This window comes from Pezoporus occidentalis, unplaced genomic scaffold (genome assembly GCF_034315485.1).
Source record: "Pezoporus occidentalis ecotype Australia unplaced genomic scaffold, CSIRO_AGI_Poc_V1 ctg40, whole genome shotgun sequence".
NCBI lineage: Eukaryota > Metazoa > Chordata > Aves > Psittaciformes > Psittacidae > Pezoporus > Pezoporus occidentalis.
The window spans coordinates 3,769,373-3,796,058 of NW_026915725.1; the positions used below are offsets into that span (position 1 = coordinate 3,769,373).

Genomic DNA, 26,686 nt, shown 5'->3' on the forward strand with positions numbered 1-26,686 from the left:
AAATTTTTACAGATAAATATTGTGTAACACAGCGATTGGAGATTTAAGAACTATAGCATAACCAGCATTTTAGAGTTAATGAAATTCTAAAAGCAGTGCTAGTCTGTTCCAGAATAAATGAGAATTTGACTACATGGGCTTGACCTTGTAGGAATGTTTAATGCCTGTTTATAATGTGGAGATCAATCATCTCACACAGATTTATCAAAATACCAGAGTTCAGGAGCTGGGGGCACTTGGCACTTTGCTGGATCAAGTGTATTCTGTGTCTCAATGAGTACAAGTATAATGAGCAAATTCTATGTTTCTGTTTTACTAATCTTGTTTTAGAAAGAAATCAGCATGTGTGATCCGCTTGTCACAGTTCCTTTTTTAAAACCTCCATGGAATAATATTTGGTAACTTCCAACTAAACTCAGCGCTAAGGCAGGTGTGTGCATGAAAGATATGAAGCTCCAAGCATCTTCATTAGAGTAGCAGTGGGGCAGGACACAGCTGTACAAATCCAGAGCGCAGAGGAGAAGAATTTGCAGTGTGAGTTTGTTACCTGTGCCACCAGCTGGCCAACCAGCCAAACACAGAGCAGCTGATCAGCACATCATATCTCTGTGTGAGAGAGTGATTGATGCTTCTTTTTCAGTTTGTAGTTAGAACACATCAGGGAGACAAGCTCAAGAGATAAAGATATGAAGCTTGGAGAAGGACTGAGGGTACCACAGTGGATTACAGGAGAGAGGGGAAAGAGAAACAGTAGGTTTTAAACTGCAACAGAGAGGTACTTATTAGCATATTGCTGTAGAGGTATGGAGAGAATCATGAACAAACATCCAAGGGAGTCATGCATTGTTAGTTCTGCTGCCCATGAAACAATATGCCAGTCAGATAAGAAAACCTAAATCAAAAAATAGTTCTGTGGCTTCAGTAGAGAGCTGTGGACTACTGATATGCTATTAAGAAAGAGTGAAAGAAAGCCCAAACTAAACCCCAAACAAGGAGTCCCCTGCATGATAGATTAAACCCAGGCTTCAGTGTGTTTTTCAGTCTGGAGTCTCAAAAGTCTAATTTCAGCTTTCTTTGAAGGTACTGCCTACTATCCAGATGTCTGGGTTTATGACATTAGTAGGAGTTTAGTAACTTTGCAACTTGCCAATGGATTTAAAATTAAGCAGGCTTTAGAAATACAGTAAGGGAGAAAAACACAAGCACAGCAGAATCACTTAAGACTTCAAGCTAAAAATGACCACCATATAATTCAAGTGGGCATTATGGAAGATGACATATTGTCAGGTCATTTAAAGTGTAAACACAAGCTATTCCTGGTATCACAGAGGATGACACCCTAAATCAGGAGGAAATCCAGAATCACCACCCCCAAAATCTTTCTTATTTAGGCATAAGAAAGGGATGACACAAATTTCAGCTCTGCGGGAGACCAAGCTATTTGGCAAAAATACAGTTTCCTGAACATGCTAATTTCCACCCTCTGTCAACCACTAAGCTAATCAATAGTGCTGTGGTAAGCACTGTAGAGCTGACCAGAAGGGAATTTGGTCAGATATGGCTATCAAGGTTAATAATAAACATATTTTTTAAAACTAAGTATACATACCAATATGTCACATTGATGAATCACATGCTGAGTTGATACGCAAATGCATGATTCATGACCATCTTTGATTCAGCTCAGCATGTTTCTAATTAAGCAAAGACTTTTCTTTTGCTTCTGCCCCTTGAAACACTAAAATGGTCATTAAAAATGCGTTTCCAGTGCAAAACTACAGAAATATTTAAGTCATACTTTCTCAAATAATAGACATACAATTATGATTCCCAAACCTCAAGAATCTGGATTTGATTAAATATTTTATTAACATACTGGAATTTGAACTGTATGAATGTAAAATGAATTCATAGTTATAGTTATGAATCTCTTTCTGCACCAACAGAAATGACAGAAGACTATATATATATATGTTTTACATATGTATGGATTCCATTTTTAATATAGCTACTTTCTGAGCATAATTATTTTAATAAAAAGAATTATTCTGCGGAGACATATTAATTCATATTGCAAACACTATAATATCATGACATTTCAGATTTTAGTAGAAATCTTCAGGCAAAGAGTTACAAGCAATATTGATCATGGTTTATGTCTGTTTTCATGGAACTGCATAATTTCTCCACATCTTCTGATTCTTCACCATAGAGAGGATTTGGAAAAGAATTAGCATTCGCATCTCCATTAAATGGATACTAAAAGGAAAAATATAGAATGAAATTTAAAAATTAAGTCATTCAATTCATTCATTAGAATGGTCATATGAATGGCTGTAGATTCATTACAGAAATAATATATGATGTTAAGTTCAAAGAAAGCTATAAAATCTCTAAACCTTTTAGATCAGATTTTCAGCTGATAAATATTAACATGGCTCCACTGAATCCTTTACCTGCCACTTATACCTGATCAAGTCATTTAAACCTTCTTTTACATTTGTTCTCACTTGTCTCCAAAGCTCTTTCTCTTACATTTACAGTAGCATTTGGAGAGAATCTGTGCACAATGGTGTAATTGCAGTGGGTCACTTATTTTGGTACATGGTATTGAAAATTTAAATGACCGGTTCTAATTTTCTGGAATGAGGAATGTATAAGAAAAGGAATACAATGAACTCTTCATGTAAGAACTTCTGTAGTTTGAAACATTCTTCAGCATCTTCCTTACTGGAAAGTGTTGAACTACTGTATAGTGTAGCAAGTAGCTGCAGTAAGCAACATTAATGAAATTACTTTTATGGAGTCTCTGTCAGCCAATCCAACCCTGGTCAACTTTCTCATATTTCCACAGGTGCTAACATTATGAGTAGCAATATACCACTGACTTTAAGTGCCTTTTTACCTTTTCCTCTGCAAATGTATTTCATTTAATAGTCCAGCACATGTCCTGCTTTAGAAGATAAATGTGATATTACATACCTCATGCCATGGAGAAACACTAATTTGAACAGTGGGTGAGGTGGCATACCCAGGAGACTATAAAAAGAAAAAAACTGCTTTAGAATATTTTTAGTGAGCTGCAAATAATATTATGAAAATAACCTTCCATGTGGCTGTCTGAGTAACACACTCTGGATTCAAAACTATGAGGCAATTACAGGCGAGTGTGTGGCAATGTTAAGCCTGCATGGTTTCAGTATTCAGAAAGGTCTGGGGAGAACTGTTCTTTCTTTTAAAAACTTACAGATGACCACAAGTGAGTAACTTGTATATACTCAGCTGGAGAGCTGTTGTTTGTGTTTTACCGTTTCTTTTGACTGGTGATGCACCCTTCAGATTTAAAGCCAGTCAGACTCAGTGAAAACTCATAACTCTTGCTTTCCCCTTTAAAGAAAGAATTAGTGAAAACACATATTTTCCCAATCTTCATGGAAATAGAGGAAAATCTGGTATAGCACTGAACTTCAATCACAATGCTTGGGCTGTCTTCTGTGAAAATGTCTCTCCTGACACTGTGTTTCTGTTTTTCAAGTTGCTTTTAAATGAAGCCTGTCAGGAATCTATTTCAATTAAAATAAAAATGTCCTGATAAATTAGACATGATTGTGATGGGAATGTTTCCAACTTGGAGCTCTCCCAGACCCCAACCTGTAAGTAAATCAATTTGATCTAATGTCTCTAAAATCAGGTGTAAGGAACTTTTTAGAGAAAGTAAATGGCATGTCATAGTTAATCCTATTCAAAGCTGCAGTAGAATCTTATATTGCTGACTGTGGAAAGGAAAAGGAAGTTTTATTTTCTGTTTTAAACGAAGCCTAGTCCTTTCAATGTTTAGAAGGGTAGTATCAAAATAGGGCAGGAAGGATGCTTCAAATATTTTTTACTTTTTTTTTTCTCCTTTTAACTCCAAGATGATTTGTCTGTGTTATTTTCAACGATAAATCAAATAACAGAGCTAGCTGTACTGGCACTAGGGAAATGTGTGACCATGCTTTTCTTTAGTGTCAAGGTGAATTTTACAGTGATGCACATTTAAGGTATTGGGAAGTATTCTAAACTATTTTATTAATGTTGAGTGTGTGTGCAAAGGCAACTTGGGTACTGAATCACACATTTTGTGGTTTTTGCTGGTGGTGCTGATTTTTTTGGTTTGGTTTTGTTCGTTTGTTTTCTTTGTTTCTTTAGTTGTTTTGTTGGTTCCCCTGCCCACTCCGAATTAAGAGACAAGTCCCAGTGAGCTTTTTCTTCTATATGTCTGGCTAAATATTTCATTCAAACTTCTTTTTTCTTTTTCTAATTTAGAAGCCCACAGTCAGTATTAGTTACAAACATGATGATGTTCTCAAAACTGAGCTGATTTCAAATCTGCCTATGTTGTGAAAACGCACTGGAACCAATCTGAGTGCTGCAGCAATTTTTACTTCTTCTTTTAGTAGCATTCAGTGAGGGAATGCACAGTTTGTTTTAATGGAAAATTTATCTGACAACTACAGCCTCTCATTTCTCTGAATGTATTGAAGCAGCTTTTGCTACTTACCCTTACTTTCCCAGATGAACTAAGGTCTTCATACAATGGGTTGGCAAATGAAGCATTAGTGATTTCCTTCTGTTTCCTTGAAAAGTCAAGCAAACAACAAAACCACCCACAATATCACACAGGTTGTCAAAGAACCAAACAGTTCAGGTTGAAAAGACTTAAGTCAAAAAATATACATGTCTAAATACTTCTCTGACTTAGCTTTATTGAAATGAATGCAATTAAACTGATGTTCTGAGTAAGTCATGTGCAGGTTAAAATAATCACTTTTCATTTGTAGCTGCTAAACATATACATGTTTTTGGATATGTATAGATTTACTGTTCATCAGTGAGAGCCATAGGTGAGGTACACTGCATGATTTCTTTTGCAAAGAACTAAAACCAGAATGGTTGCTTAGGAGGAAGGCACAGGTAGGCTACAGAACACCTTATAAGTTAAATCAGTACAAGAACCTACGTTTGGGGTTTAGTCTAAGACAGACCTGGGACCTTGAAATATTTCACAACAGTCTGACAGAAAGTAATTCCTTCTAATGCCAGTCTCATCATTCAGTTTGATTACCTGACGCAGGAATATGGAGATCTAAATATTTGAACCTGTTAATTTGTTCATTTGATCTTAACCGTAAAAAATCATGATATTCTGATGCTTTTAGTTAGTTTAATGAAGATATAATACATTAAGTTATTTATACACCTCCTAAGTGTGTATTTGAGTACTAATCCTCCTGAATGAAGTACACAAAATATACTTAGAATTGATTTTTTTACTCTAAAATCTCACCATGACTCACAAAACCTGAAGCTCACAAAACCTGAGGCCAGAAGCAAAATCAGATATAAAATTTTCAAGGAACATGGCTCTGCTTCTAAACTACTGCCCAGAGGGCCAGATTGGTGTGCTTTAATTTTGGTGTGTCCTTTAGATATCGCAAACCAGCTGTATGTCTTAATGTGGCCATTAAGCATGATACAGAATTAAGCACATCTATTCTGTTTACAGTCAGTGAAGATACTTCCAAAGGGTGACACAAGTCGCACAATTCACAGTGGGAGCCACCTTTACTGTGACAATAAGAAATTACAAGGGAAGGGTCTGATTCTCCTCTATCTTGTTCTCCCGCGTTGAACTTAAGCAGTTTGTGCAAGAGATATATTGCTTATATTGACAAGAACACACTGAGTACTTAGGTGTGTCCTGAGGGCAGGAAGGATACTAAGCACAGATCTTCAGATATCCTCACAGAGGATAACTAACCAGCAGGATACTGTGCCAAACTGTGGGCACCAAAAAGAGCACTGATGGTTGAGTTCTTCAATAGCGTGTCTGTGGTTGCTATGTTTAGTGCTGAAACCAGTCCTTTCTATGTGTGTGAGGTTTCACCAAGCATGAAAATTGCTCAGGTTTAGGATATTTCAGGTGTCCCTTCACTTTAGGTCTGAATCATGAAACAACGTACGTAGTTGGGCACCTAATCCTAGGGACTATAGGATATGGGCATTGGATGAATTTACATATGAATTATTGGATGAACCAGGTTTAGGTGGTGAGTGTGCTTTCTTTTTTCCTGTTCATAAGAATGTTTTTGACAAAGCAGGGCTTTGGGAGTCACCTTGAACATGTTGCTTTACATGTAACATACGTGTTACACTTATATACACAAAGATGCAATAGATACCAATAACTATCTTTGAAAATTACTAAAATATTTTTGAATTACTTAAAAGTCATCAAAGAATAAACAAGTAAAAATGTAATCATGTTTATACAAGAGCTATAATCCGTCAATTGGATGAGGTGGTAATTGCTTGGGAACTGAGATGACGTATTCCCATTACTTTATATGTTGTGCATACACCTTTACATACATGTAAAGACAATATATTCAATCTTTAGGTAATTAGAAATGTGAATCTTTCCTTATTAAAGCAAAGCAATGATATGTCCACTCCAGTACTCTGTCACCAATACAAATACTGCTGAGGAAAGCGTTAAAGTGCAGTATCAGTCAGTGAGGTGAGTGTTGCCATCTGGTCATCATTTTACACCCAAATTTTAAACCGCTTGATCAAGCAGTTTAACTAAATGTATTGCAGTGGCCTGAGTTAAGTTCATTCTTGCAGTGCTTGCTATTATTTGACGTAAGTGAAACATTGCCCTGATAGAAAATGATAGTTTATTGCTACAGTATAGAGCAATATGCCTATCAAAGGTCTCAATATGGGGAGAAAGTTATATATGTGTTACTACTGTACAGTAAGGGCAATGTTAGTTCATCACTCACAGGAATTATGGTCCAGAATAATCAATCACTATGAAATGTTTATAAAACTCATTTATGAGGAAAGCCCATAAATTGCAAGTTCAGAAGACTGTACAACACAGGCTTAAAAATGCTGAGCATAACATGGCTTAGGGAAAAAAAACCTCAAACGTGTGGGTAAGGCAGCTCAGAGAGAACTGGATTTTCTAACATACCCAGAAATACCACAGTAGGAAAGGAGAAGATTAATCATTTTGGGATTAGGTCACATGGGTCATAGCTTTGCTAAACTCATCTGCATTCCTTACTAGCAAAAACTAATGCCTTGTCATAGGTTTCTCTTCTATAGCTTCACAGAGATGGGAGAAAGCTTTATGCTCTACAAAATACCTGGCAGTGTATAAAGGCACTCCTGAGTAACATCATGCTATTTAATGGAAAATCAAAGTATCTAGATTTCATTTGTTTGGAAGCAATAGCTCAGAATGTTGTACTTTTCAATGTACCTTTCAATGAAATATACAATATTTCTTTTAGATAGTATTCAAATTTGTAGGAAATACAGTAATAGAAGAATTTTTACCATCAGGTCCACAACAACAATGATGAAAGAGGACCAAAGTTTTAATTACAATTAAGCTACTAAAAGGAGTAAATGGGTTAAAACTTAAACAAGGGAGCTTTAGGTTGGATATAAGGAAGAAATTATTTACTGTGAGAGTGGTGAGGCACTTGAGCAGGTTGCCCAAGGAAGTTGTGAATGGTCTATCCCTGGCAGTGTTCAAGGCCAGGGCTTTGAGCAAGTGGTCTACTTGAAGATGATATTAAGGTCCTTTCCAATCCAAACCATTCTATGATTCTATACTCCTTTACAAGAATTCTTTATAGAAGTTCTAAATCTTCTGTTCTAAACAGAAACTATAACTCCAGATACCGATTTGCAAAGCATTTAAAAAACCTTTCAAACTAAATTTAGTTTTGCAGAAGTAGGCTGTATTTGGCACATTCCACAGGGGAAATGGGAAGCATCATGCAAGGAGGGCAGTTTTTTGAAAAGCTGCATTTAGAATCATCTCCATGTAATTTGGATACTTGATTAGGCTGTTGGCACGCTATCTGGGCTTCCTGGGTCTCTACTTCGTACCTGTTAAGTCACTTTAGAAAACTGTATTTTTAAAAAAACTCCCCAGTCCTTTGCATCTGTTGGTGATCTGGAAGGATACAGATGGAGTGATTTGCTCTGCTCCAGCGTGTTACTGCCTGCTTCTTTGAAAACTTTCCTACGTGTGGCAGTTGTGAGATGTACATTTCAGAAAAACTGAAGACTTCTGGCTATATCACTGGGTTTCATCCCTCAGGAAAAAGATATTCTACAGAAGAAGGAATGGCTTTGGGTACCGCCATTAGACTAGTAACACAACTCCCAAACAACAGTTACCCCTGATGCTCCCTAGTTTTGTGTTGTTTTTGTTTTTTTTTGTCTCGTAAAACTCCACCTTTTTCTCTCATTCTACGAGAAGAGTATCTATCTGCAATCCAGCTCACAAGCTGAAAATCATTCAATAAATGTCATTTTATTGTCACACCGTTTATCACTTTGGAATATAGGAACAGAGGCATAGCCAGTGATGAACCCTGTCAGTCCTTCAGATCCACTTGGAGAGCTTCCCCTGGAATACACTATCAATTTCTCCACACCAGACCTCCAGAAGGGTATGGTCTAATTGGAGAAAGTCCTGGCAACAGCAACTGGTATCATTGCAATTGTAAAAAACCTTAACCATGGAGAAAGGCAAAGAACACTGAGCCTGTTTAATCTAATAAAAACAGCCTGTAAGGAGGCATAACAACTGCCTTCAAGTACAAAACAAGCTTTTTGCAACAAGAAAGGGAATGATCTGTTCTTGCCCATGGTGAATAGGAATGAACTTAGATTCTAAACAGGGATATCAGTAATTAGGAAAAAAAACTTTGTAACAGTAAACTTTCTTTCTAGATAAGGTGTCAAGATTGGCTGAGAATGCCGCCAAATTCATGTTGCTAAGATCTTTAAGTGCAAATCCAGAAGTAATACAATTGAGCCTGTCCTGTGTCAGGATGAAAAATGGCCTTTGTGATTCCCACTTTCCCTTGATTTTCTATCATTTTAAAATATTTTCTCAGTGCACCTCAGTTTTTCACTCTGTTGCCTGTGTGGTAAGACACATTATTGATGTGCTTTGGAAAAATTAATGTTCTGTGTTTGTTATGACTGACAGGACTGATAATAGCTGTGGTACAGCTGATGGCACAGATCAAGAACAGGAAAGGAACAAACTGAAAGGATTCAGGACGTTGACTGCTTTGAAGGCAATAGGAAATAATAATAGTTTAGCTGGGTGGGAAGTCAGTCACTTTTCACATTCTCACTTTTTAAAGTAAAATGAAGCATGAGAAGGCAGCTGCAATAAAATGGAAGCTAAACTGAAGCTTTATTTCTATTTGGTCAATAAGGACAGATGTCGCTGAAGGAGTGGAGTAACTGGCAGCTTTCCCTTCTGGACTGGAAAACATCATCTCTGGAGCAAGAAGAGGAATGTGAGAAATTTATAAGCTTCCTCTCATTTGAGATTTCTAGACAAAAGTTTCACATATCCCCAGCTGGTAGTTGGGAAGTAGCTTGTATATCTGAATGCCATCATGGTAATGAAGCACACTGCTTCCAAGCCATGTGATTGGCTGGTTTTGTCCTGTAGGAAATGGACTTACATGATGACTTCCAGTAACTTCTACTTGGGCACTGAAGAGTTTAAAGTCTGTGGATCAGAGATGAAATTCTGACAAAGGAAGGAGAAGAAGGAGGAAGCAAAGAGGAAGCAGGACATTCTTTCTGGATTGAAAGGAGGGGTTAAGGCACTATCGATCTTTCCAGTGAAGAAAGAGAGCAACAAATGTAACTCTCAGATCCTCAACGGTGTTAGTGACAACTTTTTAGCCAGCAATTGTCTAAGGGGTCACCAGGCTACCCCTACTGTTTGCTACCTAGCTTTCTGGTGAAAAATTTAGTTCTATTGGAAACTGAAAACTTTCCCTAAGCTCTTGCGCACACTCTTCTGCTATTTCCACTGAGGTGTAGATGGGTCTGGATTCCATTTTAAAATGCTCTGGGAGCTAGCACCTACTATTTTTAATGTGCCTCTGGAGAACCATCTGTCAAGGCGTGCATGTGTGGTCCTATATCAGCAAAGAGAAAGAAGACATTACTAGAAATTATTTAAAAATAGCTATCAGAAAAGTTTATTAAAAGGCCGTAAATACAGGCTCAAGTGTGTGAAAGATTCCCTGTGAAACAATGGCCAAGCAGGCCTAGAATGCCTCTAGTGCCTAATGACTTTAAGAAAACAATGTATCCCAGGGAGACTAAAAGCAGATACAAGCCTTTGAAGTGAAAAGGAATCGTAGGAAAGTATCATTTGTTTGCACAGTTAAATTCATCTAGCTCATCAAATCCCCTTAAAAAAAATCAGAGTAAAATTTCATGCCTCTGTGTGGTGCTGTCACATTGTAAATTTTACAGATTCATGCAAACACAAGTCACTTCTTATTCTAATGTTTCATCTTAAAGAACCAAACTTCATTATGATAATATTGGTTTTATTCTGACTACTCACTTCTTATTGCTGATTAAACAGTTAAGGAAAAACTTGACTCAATTTACTACTGCTGTGATTTCTGTTTAACAAATAATGCTAGGCACTCAGTATTTGAAGAAGGAGAGACAAATGGCCTGGATGAGCTTATCTTCTCAAATTCAAAGTTTCAGATTTCATCATTTTCACAATTCCACAATCAATTTGTCATTTAATAGCTAGATTATTTTTTGATAAGATGCTATAAAATGCATTTTTAACTCACATGTTAAGTCAATTGTGATTAAAAACAGTAAAAAATGAAAATAAAAGTGTTTATTCTATACCATGGGCAAAATGATTTGACAGTCTTTGTCAGTTCCTATTGGCAAAACCTGGAACCACAGAAATTTCTATCATCATAACAACTTTTTGGCAGCTCCAGTGAAAACAATCAAGACCAGAATGATCTTCGCTCTGTAAGTTATCTAACTCTTTTCGCAGCTCTGATTCTCTTCATGTCAGGGCTGTAATATTTTCTTACTACATAGTAAGATCCTCATTCATCCCTGTTTTATTACATACATAATAGGGCACTTAAGTATTTGGCATCCTATTGCAATAAGGTAACTTTTCATGTATAAAAAAGACTTTTTTATTTTTTTTAGTGTATATAATTACAGGAAAAGAAAAAATATTTCTTGAACTTAGATATGTGAGTAAAAGAGAGGTGGATGGCAGCATAATAACCCTTAAGTAACCCCATGAAAGAAAAAGGTAAAAGAGTTTGTTTAGAGAAAAGAAGTAGCATAAGGGAAAATAATATTTTTTTATTAAAACATCATCAAACTTGAGAAAAAACATTAGACTTTTTTAAAATATTATTTGAAATTACAAAAAAAAAAAAAATCAAGAAGCTCTTACAATACAGCTAATCCTGCATTTCTGAGGTGCCTTTCCATATGTGTACCTTTGCAGGTTGTATAAATGTGAATGAATAAAGTCTTAAAGCCCTTATAAATTAAGATAAGGAGATGCTGTCATTTCCATTTTACAGAAGAAGAAGGAGACAAAAAGAAATTAGGTGAAGCTATGGACTCAATTAACAGTAGCATAACCTTCAACATTCTGCTTCTGCGCTCATGTGACAACTCTACCTGTCAAGGGTAGCATGCAGTGTTAGGAGACATGTCAGCAGCAATCATGTCAGGACAGGAGTCAGCACAATTTAGTAGATAGTTTGGCAGATAGGAATATCCCCAAAGAGAAAAAAGTCTATAGCAGAGCAAAAGTTTAAAGGTAAAGAGACAGCTTTGAAGATGAATTCTGGAGAAGAAAATGAGGGATGAGGGATATCTAACATCATGAAAATGGACAAGGCAATGCACAACAGGATTTGCTGAAGGGGAGGAAGGGATGTGGTAGGTATTTACTGGCAGGGAAGGATCTGGCAAAGTCAAGTGATGGGCAGAGAAGAAATAGAAGTGTTAGAGCAAAATAAGAAAAAGAGGGAAATAAAATCTTAGGGAGGACAGAGGAAGCAGAGATTATTAGAGGGATTACAGGAAGGGCTAGAAAATATATCTGTGAAATAATAAACAGGCAGTCTAAGGCACTTGAAATAAATCTTGAAGTAAACTTTCACCAATTTAGCTGATTTCTTTTTCCTTTACTGAGGATGCACTTTATGCAGTAGGATGTCAGAAGATAATTCAGTTGCTGTTTGCACAGTGCTAAGAGCAAGCACAGTACTTGAAAGAAGAAATACAGATTTGGAAAAAAAAAATCACCAGCTGGAGGGCTCATTCACCACTGACAAGACAGATCCTTTAACCGCAATCCAAGAGGTCTGTACCAGAGTGATCCTAGTGCAAGATGACAGTATTAGGGGGGATGGGTGGAAGGAACATATAAGGTGACATTGGTGATACATATCTAAAGGACGACTGATTAAGATGGCTATTACAAGATTAATACAGAAAGTCAGATCGTGAGTGTGTCTGTAGTAACTAAAGAAGAGGAGATAAAAGCTATGATTCTGTAGCCTCGCAACTTGTATTTTTTCTAATCTATTTAAGCTTTCTATGAAAACCCCAATATTTTAAAGCAGAAAAAAATCCACTTTTATTCCATTCACTTGTCACAGGGAAAAAGAAAGTTCTCAGATGTGTGCAAATATTGACATACTTAGGGAAAAAATGTTCCACCAGGAGCATGTGGTACTCAGTAGCTTCAGGCAAAGCAGTAAATATACCTGTAAGAAACTAATTTGGCATCAGAGGTTTCAGGAAACCACTTGTCACCAAACTGGAGAGGCACAGATTTGACAGATGGACCACGCAGTGGATAAGGAATTGGCTGAATCATACATTCAAAGAGTTGTCATCAATGGCTAAAGGTCTAAGTGGAGACCAGTGACAAGTGATGTTCTTCAGGTTGACCGGAACCTGACAGGTTCCTCAGGTTCCAGTACTGGGACTGGTGCTGTTTAACATATTTTTGGTGACATGGACAGTGGGATTGAGTCAGCAAGTTTGCCGACAACTCCAAGCTGTGTGGTTAAGTCAACATGCTGGAGGGAAGAGATATCATCCAGAGTGACTTTGACAGGCTTGAGAGGTGGGCCTGTGCCAACCTCATGAAGGCCAACTGCAAGGTCCTGCACCTGGGTAGGGGCAATCTCAAGAAAAAAGACAGGCTGGGAGGAAAATGGATTGAAAGCAGCTCTGAGGAGAAAGAACTGGGGGTGTTGGCTGGTGAGAAGATCAGCATGAGCCGACAGTGTGGGCTTTTAGCCCAGAAAGCCAGGCATATGCTCAGCTGCATTAAAAAGACTATGGCCAGCAGGTCAAGGGGGAGATTCTCCCTCTCTGCTCTGCTCTCGTGGGACCCCACCTGGAATACTGTGTTCAGCTTGTGTCACTACAAGTGCCTGCAATGACAGGCCAAGGGGGGATGGCCTTAAACTGAAAGAGGGTAGATTTAGATTAGAAATTCTTTACTGTGAGTGTGCTGAGTCACTGTCACAGGTTGCCCATGGAAGTTGTGGCTGCCCCATCCCTGGCAGTGTTCAAGGCCAGGGCCTTTGAGCTGGATGGGGCTTTGAGCAACCTGATGTAGTGGAAGGTTGTAGTGGCAGGGTTTTGTAACCAGATGATCTTTAAGGTCCCTTCCAACCCAAACTCTGCTATGATTCTGTGATTCTTTAAATACCTCCCATTTTTCATATTTAACCATCGTATACAAAAATCAGGGCTACTGCATTTAAGGTGGATGAATTATGAATTTCTAAATTTAAGAATAACCAAACAATGTTGCAATGAAAACATTCTAAGCAGTCAAATGATAACTTATTGCTTCCAGACTGGGGTTCACTAAGGTCAGCTTCTGTTGCAATGCTAGGTTTTATGCCTAGTGTTGCATATGAAGGCAAACAGACTGTGGGGAGATTTAAAAGTTGAAACCAATGAGACAGGGCAGTTAGCCATTGCTTTGTGCCACATTTGTGTCTGCTTTATGCAAAATAAAAGTTTCACTTACATTTCTGGCACTTTCTTCTTCTTAAAGAAATACAAGGCAGCAGCTGTAATTTTAATCAGCAAGAAACCAATACCCAACCCAATCCAAATATCTGCAAAATCAGAGAAATCAAAGACAGAAATAAGTACAATGAAACAGCCAAAGAATGAATTGAAAGATATTTCTTTCTTACAGACCCACCATTTTGAAGGAGACTTGAAGTTGGAGGCTGAAGAGGCTTAGCACTTTTGTGGCAACGGTTTCCTTTCCATTCTTTTTCACATCTGTGAATAAAACAACAATTTTTGAAAAGGGGAGAAGCAAAGAACGTAAACAGTGACAAGCACACAAGAAATGCAAATCCTTTTGAACACTTTTGCCAGGGACTAAAGATCACCCAAGAATCACAAACAGCAGCATCAAATTTAATAGAATAAAATATAAGTGAGAAATACACAAACACACACACCAAAAAAAAAAAAAAGAAAAAAAGAAAAGAAAAAGAAAACGAAGCAAAGTTCAAAGATTAGAATTGCATGCCTTCTGCATGTGTCATCGTATTATTTCCCCACAGCAAAAGAAATCTAACTAATCTCCTTGTTATCCCCCACGTGAGGGTTAAACACGTTTCTGAGCTGAGGATCTGGTACCCTAATGTAGAGAAAGATACTTGAATAGAGATGAGAAAGATGTTTTGCTTCCCCACCTAATCAGTCTCTCTTGTTTTCTGTTTTCTTTTTAAAATGATACGCCTTCAATAAATGCCTCTTCAAAACCAAGGCACTACATTTGAGCTAACAACTGCAGCCGTGTCAAATTATTCTACATTTTGTGTTTGGTTCAAATCCAATCTTGATTTGAAGTAACAAAAAATGCAACCAATCTGACACAAACTTTGATTTTTAGTTTACACTTGTTGCTTAACACTTAATCGCAATCACCAAATAAGTGTATATTATTTCTCACTTTAATTTGCCTGAATTTAGTTTTTTGATGCCCTTCATCAGAATGAAGGGACCTTGGACACCCAGGCAAGGGTAGGCTGCCTCTGCTGAGACAGGTGAGTCTACCCCAGGGGGTCTCAAAGTGGCTGTAGGCATCTACATTTACAAACCCTAAATGATGACTACTGTAAGGGGTTGTTAAGAGATAGCTACATATAGACATCTAAATTTCAGGCTCCCCACCTGATGAACTGAACCCTACCCTGAGTGTCACATTGGAATGACTTCTACCAACATTTCAATTATCTGCATGGCTGGTGGTTTATGAGCTTCATAAATTTTCAGCATTTTTTAAAAAAAGAAACATCAGAAAGAAGTGATGGTAGTAATCCAGTTTCAGTCCTACTAATGTCAAATGAATAGGAAATCAATTTTACTTTTTATGATTTCTCTCTTTAGTTTCACAAACTATTAATGTGGGGTGAATTGTGTATTGAGTTTTCTTCTCATTGTAGCATCAACATTTTTATCATAGCCACCAATTTTTATAAAGTAATTTCTAGTTTGTAATTGTGGTTTCCTCTCCTGCCCTTAAATGTATAATGCAAAATATCACATATACACAATTAAATCTTTATATTCAGGGTATTTTATTGGAATGTGTGAGAAAGAACTGCATGTTGTTTGTCATGACTTAGCACGCGATATTGCCTATGTGCATCATCCTGGCAGATTCATACTCAGTTAACTGTGGCACTCTGGAGGGAGAGGAGTGTTACTTTTTCCCAGAAAATGACTGAGCATGGTAGATGTAGGAAGAGAAAGGGTAGGATTATCGGAACAGCAAGCCCCTGTCTGCAGCCTCAGTGAAATTTAAGAGAATCCTGAAAGGATCAGGGCATGCTGGAAAGCAGATCTATACCCCAGTCTCAGACATGACAAGAGGAAGGTGACTTCACTCGAGAGCAGAAGTAACTGATGCGGGATTTGTTGCAACTCTGCAGACCACTGAAAAATTGTGGGCAGAGATCATGGCAGGAGGAAAGTACTGGCCCTATTTGAACACAGTGTGCAGAGAGATTTATTTAACCTTTAAATTGTTTTACTCCACAGACCTGAGTTTTCTTTGGTTAAAGGTTTACCTTGTTCAAGGTTAGTAATTGGTATATTAATGAATCCCAGCTTTAGAGACTGGAGGCAGTAGCATATTCCAACACGCTCATTTTAAAGATAAAGTAGCGCAATTTAAGCTGACAGCTCTGGCTGAGCTGGAGACCCATTGTATTCAGTGATTGAAGATACCTGGTCCCTTCAGACCTCCTTTTTCTTTGGCATACTACAAAAAAAACCTTGTTATTCATAAGCTGTTCTTTTATGCAGACTGAGGATTTTATACAAAAGTCAAATTGCAGTTGGGCTCATACCAAGCCCTGTGGATCGATGTAGAAACATTGCAGTCTGATGGTAATCACCCATCAAAATAATTTTCTGATTGCTCTTGATTGTATAATTTCTTTTCACCCCATTTGCACATTTTTTGTTGAGCTGGATATGCTTTTAACCAAAATTGCCCTCTTTCTTGTCACTGCAGAGCTTACTTAACTGTAAAAGAAAGAATAAGGAAACAGATTTGCAGCTGTGCGCAAGCCCTAGTCATACGCAGCGAGAGAGGTGCCATCTGCTGCTCTGGAACCATTGGGGCATAGATTGCCTCGGGGCTGCAAAGAAGTAGTTCTCATAAAGCAAATGTGTGTACTGGTAAAAGTGTAGCAAAGTCCTACTCCCCAGAAATAACTATACATATCTTCATATGCTATGTTTCCATTTATTGATGAATTATTTCCACATATTCATGCTGTGTTTAAATTATGGATAAAAAAGTTATGCACCTTTTAGTCGTACAGATAACTAGTTTGTCTTCTTATACATGCATACATACAGGTTTTATAATCAACTACTAACTCCCTCAGGCTGGCCATTTATTCACTTCCAAATCTCTGAATATCAACAGTATTGTTTTATGCTACATGACACACACCACTTAGGAATCTGTTGTAAAGAGATAAAAAATGGATTAAGACAGAGCAAAGATAGCATCTCTGAAACTTAGGGCAAGTGATTAGGACAAATTCAGAAACAAGTAAGTGGGAAAAAATATTTTAAAGCATGAAGTATGGGGACTGTTTATAGGGAGAGGAAGGAGGCAAAGCTAAAAAGATGAAGTTGGTAAAGACAACACAGCTAATTCTCGAAGACCAGGATGGAAAAGGAGTGCTAAACAACAAAAACTTGAAAAGTGAGTATATCAGTCAGTTAAGTACTCCCACTTGTATCTTCATACATTGATTTATTTGTCCATTTTTATCTCTGTCAGGGGAATTTAGCAGTCATCCCTACCACTGAGGTAAAATACAAGACTACCAGAAAAATCTGGGTTATAATTTGGAGAGTCATTTAGCTCTTCCTAAGGTTTTGCTGTTCATTAGTTACAAATTGTTGTCTTCTCAAGTAAAAAAATAAAAGAACAAGAGAAAAAGCTTACAGCTAGCTAAGAAGCCTTCAGCTTTCAGTGAGGCTTAAAGTGAAGCATGGGAAAATTGTTCATTAATGTCTTTAGCTCTCAGATGATACAAGAGCTGCCTCTGGCTTTTACCGAAGGCAAGCATTTCTGTGCCCAGAATAGAGAGAAACTTGTCTTAAATATCAAAAACATTCTTGTTTTATAGATGTTGAAGAAGATTTTGATCCTTTTATATCTGTCTTCTGTAGAAACACTAGCTGGCTGCAGTGATAGTTGTGGTGGAGAAATCACTAACTTGGAAAAAGAGAATAAAATGAGGTTTTTAACTGAACTGGTATCTGTCAGTAACAGATTCGAGAAGACAAAAGTTCTAGGCTATTTATTTAAAATAAAATATATCTAATTCTAGACGAGCTACTCCAGTTATTTCACTCCATTGTAAAAAATCCTCATGGTCTTCTATAGGACATTTGAAAGTTTGGTAAGAAATACAGAAGATTTTACAGGTCTAAAAATGCTATGCCACTATATATAATTTTATATTAAACTAAATCCAAGAAATGTTGCAGGCCATAACCAACTAATCAAATTATTTTTGAAGCTAAACAAAACTTATACAACAAAACAGAGAACCTATTGTCCTTAAAGTATGAGATAAACGTACCCACTTCTCTTAGTCTGACTCTTTACAGCCTTCTACCTGTGCACTCCTTTGCAATTGTGTGAGGTTGGTGTTGAAATGATATTCTTTACATCTAGTGACATTTCCCATATACTGCACTCTGTCCAATACATGTTGGACTAGGTGGTTCATAAGAAAACAGAAGTGTCACTCTTTTCATCAAGGAATAAAATAAAAATATCGGAAAAAAAGGTGGGAAAGACAAGTTCCAAATGAAACATGGTATCAGTTCATAGTGCTTTTGAGAAAGTGGTTTTGGTTTTTTTGATGGAAGACGTTTCCTTAGCTGTTTGCACTGAGGACGCAGAAGACATATTCTTGTGCTTTTGCAATCTCAGTAGTACAGTCTCAAGCCCAAGACTTGGTCCTTTGCCTGTTACTGCAAAACTATAAGAGTAATAATACCAGGCAGCTTTGCAGGAAATGAAGTAAAACTTCACCTTTCTACTGTGCTTGACACATACAATTCTGAAGTGAGCTTTAATTACTCTAACAGCTCCAGGTAGGTCAGAGCAGCCTGTGGTATGCACCTGAGAGGTGCTCCAGTTAATGAAGGAGAACACTCTTAACTACCTACCAACTGCTGTGCATGGACTGTACTTACAGTGCCTTACATTCAGATGGCAAGCAGATGAGGTGCTTCTTCAAAGTTGCTATTAGCTTTTTCTCTGATGAGAGCAGCTGGGGGATACGCAAGTGCTGATGTGGTGGAAGGACCTTACAGAGTGTAGATCATCCATATCTTCTGGGCAATGTGTTAAATCTACATTAGCAGGGTAATGGGAATTTTGAAGAGCTTCCTTAATAATTCTTTCCTGCTATTTTATTTTTAAGACAGACAGTTCTGAATTTATCTTTTGAGCTGTGAGTCTGAAGTTTCACGTTATTTATGTACAATTAATTTTCTTGGACTGATTACATCTTAACTAATTAAAATTATTAATTTATTTAATTTAAATTTAATTTAATTTAATTTAATTATTTAATTTTAATTAAAATGCCACATTTTACATGCGTCTTAAACTTATCTGAAACACATAGATGGCCACTGCAACCCATTCAAACAGGAAGCTCCTCTTAGCTGAAACAGGAGGAGCAAGAGAGAAAGATGAAATAGCCCTTGAATACTTCCATCCCAGTGCACATACCAATCTCTCCTTCCTGACAAAATATCTTCTGCTATTAGCAAGTCCTTATGTGAAAGTCACCCTGGAAGGGAGAATGTTAACCCTCCAAATTTACTTCTAGGATTCCAACTCATTATTTCCTAATATAGATAATGGTAATGGAGAGGAATGAACTTAGCATTGCCTGTGTTGCTGTATTCAGTGCCTGCTGTTATGGCTGTTCTCACTCAGAACAAAAATAAAACCAGACAAGTTGTCTGTTGTTTTTGATGTTCATTCAAGGCAGGTTTGATTTACACAATCATGTCTGTCTGATAGACTGCTGCATTTCAGAATATTAAAGTACATCTCTTTTTCTTATTTTTATTTGAAACATTTGTCATACAGAAAACCTAATCTCTATGTCAGTTGTACATTCAGAATAACCAACAGCCAGCTAGGTGTTTATTATGCATGGTATTAGTAGTATGTAAAAATAGGCAGTAATATGTGGATGTTTGTAGTTATATTTTCCTGCGAGTATGACTGTACACTTTGTAGTGTACTTTACAGATTGTACTTATGAATCTGCCGCAATATACCAAGCCAGTATCTTCTGGGTGAACCCAGATTTGCCATTGCTGTGTTTATAATGCATTTGCTGTGTTTATAATGCATTTGCTATGTTTATAATACATTTTCTGTGCATATAATACATTACATAGAGGTCATTACACATGAGTGCTGACATTATTCAGGAGTTGTGCCATATCTAGTGAAGTGCAGGCTACTCCAGGAGTGCTGACAGAGGAGACAGGGGAAAAAAAAACAATAAACCCACACTTAGCTCCTTACAGAAAACAGAGAATTTACATCCATGTGTTATATCGGTGTAGAAAAAGTTTCTGTACCCCTTAGCCTTTGCAGTCAATGCTATGTGAAATAAGCTTCACTAAACACTAGAGGATGATGAATACAGCAACTCTTCATTGCATTATAGGGAAAAAGTAACCTCTACTTCTGCAATGTAGTTAGCCATTTGCACTCTAGTTATTATCAGCAGTGTACTCAAAAAAAAATCATACTCTGATTAGTCTTTATTGCTGAATCAAAATATATAAAATTCCAGTACTGAATGTTGCATGAATGGTCTCTGGAGATACCATACTTATGATGTTTGTAGCCTGTTGCCTACTGACTGTAGCAGGAATTAGGATCCACATTATTCTGTTCGTGGTTAAGCTCACAGATGAGGGACAAGGAGAAACCTCTTTTGGAAAAGACAGGTGAAGCGGATGGTACCCTTGAATTGTCCAGAAGCTGTAGCATGTAAATAAGGACACATTAACTCACTGGGAGACAGATGTCTGAAGCACTGTGTGCAGTTCTCATCATTCCTATTCAGGAAGATGAAACAAGACAGGGGAGGACTGCTAAGGATGAGCAGAAAAATAGAAAGTCTTTCTCACAAGAAGATTCCAAGAGTTCAGTTTGTTTAGTCTACTGAAAGAAAAGCTGAAAGGCATATGGCGTTTTTCTAGAAACGCTTTCGAGGATAAACAACAGAGGTATTGAGGGACTTTTTAGGGTAATGGAGGATATTGGCACAAGCACAAATGAGTATAAGCTAGCTATGAATAAATTTATGAGGTAATTTTTAGAAAGTATACAAACAGAGAAGCAAGGCTTTTATCCTTTCTGCATTTCTCCTAGCATGCTGCTTCAGAAGAGTCAGTTGGTGTCCTCCATACATGGTACCACATACTTCAAATATCCCCAGATGCTGGAAACTCCCAGTAGCACAGCAAGGTAGAGAGGAATATGCAAGCCAAGAATTCTCCATAATTAGTCAACTAACTAAACTTCTGAATAGAATTGTATAATTGTGACTGTGTGTGATAACAAGGGCCTAGATTTGAGGACCCAGATATAGATTCTATTCTGAAAACTGCTAAAATTCATAACTGGCAAATATAAAGGGATCAGCATGAGACGGTAATATGAGGTATAAACAGATTCTAAATGAAACGTAAGTATTCTGAGAAAAGATCAGTGCTTTCTCATAGATTATTCAATGACAGTAACTGCTCACTTTTTATAATAAAAGCATGCACTATGCATAAAGAATAAGACAGAAGGCATTAGAGATTGCAATCTCTAATCTCTAGTGATTAAAATCATATAGCAGAGATGGAAAATATCAGATTTAATTTATATAGAAGATGAGTGGGAGCAGTTATGCTGAAGCTAAACAAAATGACGCAGGGTAAATGGAAGAAAAATTGTGTGTTTCTGCTTATCTTCTAGAATGTTCAATCAAACTGAAAGGAAATATATTTTAAACTAATAATAAAGAAGCTATTTGTCACACAGTGCTTAACTGAGCTGGGGAAGTCCTTGCAATAACATGCTGAGAAGCCAAGAACTTAATGATATGTACTAGAAAGAGCTCCTTAACACAGAGAATAAAACTCTCTAGAGATTGCAGAGCTTAAAGTGCTAACTGATGGCAATTTGGAAGAAAATTTATTGACATCAGCATTTTCGACATGTGTCTTCTGGTTTCTTTTCTCCCAGCTTGTGCTGGGAGCTACTCAGCATGACACACTGTGATTACTCATTTCTCTTATAGCCACAATGAGAGGTTTTAATTACAGCCTGTGTTGAATAAGAAAAGGTAACTGTTAGAAAAAAGGACTCAGTCAGTATATCTAATTGATTTTTATATAGATATAGTGAAGTTATGCTGACCAGTTTTAAAGGTTTAGAGTAGGACTTTCTAACATTGACTACCTGAAAAGGTGGGTATCTAGACAGTCTGGACAAGCTTACACTATGTGAAATAAAGAGACAAATTCTAGTCTGGGTGTTTTATCACTGATTATAACAATGTCATGATCACTAGTTCAGGTTATGTAGGTGCATTTAGCTGTTACACAGCTAGGGAAGGGAACAACACCTTAATGCCTGCAGTTAAATGTTTAAACAGAAAACAAGCAGCGTCTGATGTTCAGAGTAGGCGCATGAGGGTGAGCTTTGTATCATGGACAGCTTGTAAGTGACGTACTGTTAGATCCAGGCAAACCATTTATTAAAGGGGGAAGGGTAAATACTATCTCTGGATTGTCATTTTAAGTAGAGATTATTGAAAAATTTCAGAACAAATATTTCTTCACTGAAATTGGTTGACACAAAAAAGCTCACATATAAAAGCTCATATCAGTGAATTTGAATTAAAGAAATTCTGTCAGTGTGTGAAACCTGCCTTATCTGCCTGATTTCTTGTCTGGCTTCTTCCCTAAAAAACTTCAGAACTAACCCCAGATTTTGAAGTTACTCTGCTGAGAATTCCAGTGTTTTGAAAAACAAACCGTTTTATGGCTTTTCTAAAATTCTTCCTGTTTAAAATTGTTGTGATAGTCCAGTACATTACCTTTTTTTCTTCCACTGTATCTTATCTATCATAAGGAAATGCAGACCTCTGTGGAAATTGTTTATTGTCTTTTGCTTTTGTGCCTTTACTCTTCAATGAAATAGGCTCCAGCAGAATTCTTTGAGGGTAGGTATGTAGCATACACTCTATTTTATGGCAGATTCATTCAGCTACAGGAATGAGGCAGAAGTATGTGTTCACAGCAGGTGGTCAGACTTGACCATCAGGCATTTCAAACAGTTACATTTGGTTTTATGCTATTTTTCCCCACCTTCTTAAATAATTGTTTTCAGGTAATAGATTTTCCACTATCATAAAATAGTGGTTAAAGGCCTCATGGACAAATCATGAAGCTACTCTTGGAACTGAAGAGAGGACTTGGTGCTAGATAACAGGGAAATGACTATTCACCTAGTAAAAAAAAGATAAATAAAAATTGTTTTTTAAAATGGAAATTTCTTTAGGATAAAATCAGTATTTCAATGCTACTTTATTCAAAGGTCAAACCATTAGAAAGCATATTGTTTAATTCTAACTGATGCTGACATGAGACCGTCACACAACACAGTGTCGTGGTTTAAAAGAAACATTTTCTTGCCCTCCCCCTGCTCTTGAAACAATCCCACAGGTTAGATAAGAACAGTTTAGTAACTAAGGTATAACACAGATCACTACTGCTACCACCAATGATAATAATGATACAGGAAATAACAAGGGAAGAGAATACATCATCTCACCACCAGCCGACCGATAACTCGCCCCCCCAGCCCGACCAAGCTCTGACCGATACCTCCTCCAACCCTGCAGTCTCCCAGCCCTTCCGGCTCACCCCAGTTACATCCTGGGCATGACGTGCTGTGGTATGGAATACCTCTTTGGTCAGTTTGGGTCAGGTGTCCTGTCTCTACTTCCTCCTGGCTTCCCCTCCTCCCTGGCAGAGCATGAGGCTCACAAAGTCCTTGGCCAAACCATCACTATCAGCTCTGTTCCCAAGCTGAAAGTCAAAACACTGCACTGCACCAGCTACCAAGAAGGGGAAAAATGACTGCTACTGCTGAACCCAGGACACACAGAAAGAAACAGCTTGAAACAATGTAGTAGGTGCATTGATCACTAACCGCTGGAGATCAGGGTTCAAATTACAACTGAATCCTGAGTTTCAGCCCCCCGCTGAGGGCTAAGTCTGGAGTTGTGCTTTGTAAAAAGTAATCATCAGAATATCTAACCTTGCCCATAAAAAACTATTAACATTTTCAATGTGGATAACCCAGTGAAAATTAGTAATTTTGTGAGCTAGACTTAAAAGTTGGGATACTGGGAGAGTGGGGCTGGCAGTTTGCTGACTGAGAGAGATCTGGTGCAGATACTCCAAGTAATATGCCTAGCACAGAGAGCATTTCACTAGTGAGAAAATGGAAGTGTCTCCATTTTCTCTTAAAGTAATACAAATTACCATCTATAATATATAGTGAACCTGCTCAAGAAGTCTGATCAGTACAGCTGTATGTGAGCTACCAAAGCAAAGTGAAAAAGTTCACTGAAGAGATACACCTTAGCTTAAATCAGCTTACGGTAATCTTATGTCACTCTGCCTATCCATCTTGTTTTCCAGTTCTTTCTTTCTTCCTTCCTTCCCCCCTTCCTCAATTTTACATGCCCTTCTTTCTCTGCCTTGTTGTGTTTCTCTTCCGTCTATTCTTTTCCTCCCTCACTTTTGCTATTTGTGGAGCATGCACTTGGAGATTTGCTCTAGAAGACACTCCAAGAGGGGGAAGAACAGAGAGGGAAAGAGAGCAAGGAGAAAGAGAGACAGAGAAACATAAGTACCTAAAAACCAGCTTTTTACATGTTTGTGTCTCAGATAAAGCCCCTAGCTGCAACTTCTAGCAGACTGAATGAAGATGAAGAAGTGACCTGACAGAAAGTCTTGACTGCGCAGCTGTATTGACAGCTGGTAGAAACAGTCTTTAGCTTTCAGAAATGGCACTGATTTAATATTAGGTAAAATTAGGAAATAATGCAATAAAGCATAGAAGAGATATCTAGTTTTAAAATACACCTGTTAATTTCACAGAGAAAAAAACCAAACTTTTTTGCTTAAATGACAGTTCTGTTGACAGAACAGATGGGGTTACGGATCAGTAGAAAACCTAATAAAAGATCTGAATATATTTACAGTGGCTGGATTTTTCCACAGAGACTTTCCTTTTCTTGTGTTCTTTTTGCTTTATGTGGGTTTGTTTTTTGAGAGGTGGAGAATTTTAATTTGTTTTTTGTTTTGTTTTATTTTTAAATATTTACTCTTACTTCCTTTAGTCAGACTATAACAGTACTACATATTCACTAGTTTGTTATCAGCATTATAACCAGTTAGGTAAGAAACAATAGGCATTTATTGCAAAATCAGTTTATGTATCTGCTTTTCACTGCTGTTTGCCCTCTGAATAGCTTTCATATGGATGAATCTGTAATGTCCAGGAGAAATTAGTTTTCTAAAAGCTTGACCAATGGAAAAGTAATTTCTTTTTTTTGCCTTTCTTCCTCTGCTTTTTCAGCATTGGTCTAGTCTTTTTAACAATTAAAATGGTCTGCTTTAACCAGAGCCTGCCGCCACGGGGCATTGCTCCTGGCAGGTGGATTGTAGTATATATTGGAGATTATAAATCATTTTGACATTCTCAGACAGTCATAAATTTATCTGCTTACGTGGGAGACAACACTGTACAATAACATTTAATGCTGCTGCTTCTCAACATTGTACAAGCTAGGTTCACAAGTACAGACTAAGATTACATCAACATGAATATATTGTTAAAACTTTTCACTTGTACTTTAAAATGTCTGTCTATAAGAAACAAACAAACAAAAAAGCCACAAAACCACTCTTTTTCTTACCCTCCATGTGATACAGGGGGAGTGGTTTACACTCCGTTTGAACCACTCACCCCCCAGAACAGGCTTAAGTTCTGCAATAAATTCTATATATGCCAGTGTGATCCATGGGAAAGAATAATGCTGGGATGTTGTATCTACATATTGCACAGTCCTCTTCTGATATTAGAGATTAATTTCACAGAAGCTTGGGGAATTCACTCTCTAGTTTTTTGATAATAAGTTAAATTTATGAAATCGTCAGAGAAATGACCTTTAAACAATTTATGAGAACCTAAGACACTTTAGATGCAATAAAAATAATTTCATCACCTTTCTCCCAGCTTCACATTCTGTTAGCGTTGTTATGGTTACAGAGTCAAGACTCGATAATTTAGGAGAGGCTGGAATTAAGGATTCCCATGCAATTTCAATTCAAACCCTCATGGGTGTTCAAGCACAGTATTTGATTGGAAGATCACAAAATCCCTCTACAGCTCCCTCCCTAATCAAAAACTTTCATTCTGCTATTCAGTGCTTAGCTTTGCAATAAGATTATTATCCCAGCATATAGGAGAGGTAATTCACTATGCCAAATGAAAAAACAGGGAAAAAAAAAAGTTATTATGAACAGCTAAACCATCTCTTCTGTCATCAGCGTTCAAACCTTCAAACTTTTTTACTTAATACTTCTCTAGTAGTTGACATGAAATTTGAACTCCAGGTCCATTCTTGAGAGTTTTATTAGGAAGAATAGATAGCTCTAAATCTGGCTTGTTTGAATAACTTTGATAGAAGAGCTTATTTCAACTGATATACTGGGTATTTTGATAAAGCAAAACCTTTCCCATGGTCTTCAGTGCACCACAGATTGTTAATAATATATGGTGAGCTACAGCTAATGTTAACAGAATTTCTAACAGTATTCCATTCAATAAAGTCGCAGCCAAAGAGTGTGCAATACAGATGTAGAACAGAGAACTGTTCCCCTGATGTTAATGATCTGTGCAATCAATCATGGTACTTGAACAATTCAAACCACCTTTTATGCTCCTTTAAGGTGTACCACTTGGCAGAACAAAAACCTAGTTAACCCCCATTGCTGGTCAACAGCACAAACAGACAGCTGTAGCATCCAAAAAATCTGGGAGGCCAAAGAATCCTTGCTATGTTCCGGTTTTCTACTGACAATTTTA

At 37.3% G+C, this 26,686-nt stretch overlaps 1 protein-coding gene across 1 annotated transcript in view; it reads right to left on the minus strand.

The window, feature by feature from the left end:
- Nucleotides 1–1,966: 1,966 nt before the first annotated feature.
- Nucleotides 1,967–26,686, minus strand: part of MALRD1 (MAM and LDL receptor class A domain containing 1) — a 245,916-nt gene continuing 221,196 nt past the window's right edge. The window contains exons 37-41 of the mRNA XM_062633694.1: nucleotides 14,135–14,217; nucleotides 13,955–14,045; nucleotides 4,541–4,616; nucleotides 2,983–3,039; nucleotides 1,967–2,259 (exon numbers count right to left, since the gene is read on the minus strand). Coding sequence (XP_062489678.1) covers nucleotides 2,131–2,259; nucleotides 2,983–3,039; nucleotides 4,541–4,616; nucleotides 13,955–14,045; nucleotides 14,135–14,217 — 436 coding nt within the window. The 3' untranslated portion in view covers nucleotides 1,967–2,130. The remainder of the gene's footprint in view (nucleotides 2,260–2,982; nucleotides 3,040–4,540; nucleotides 4,617–13,954; nucleotides 14,046–14,134; nucleotides 14,218–26,686) is intronic.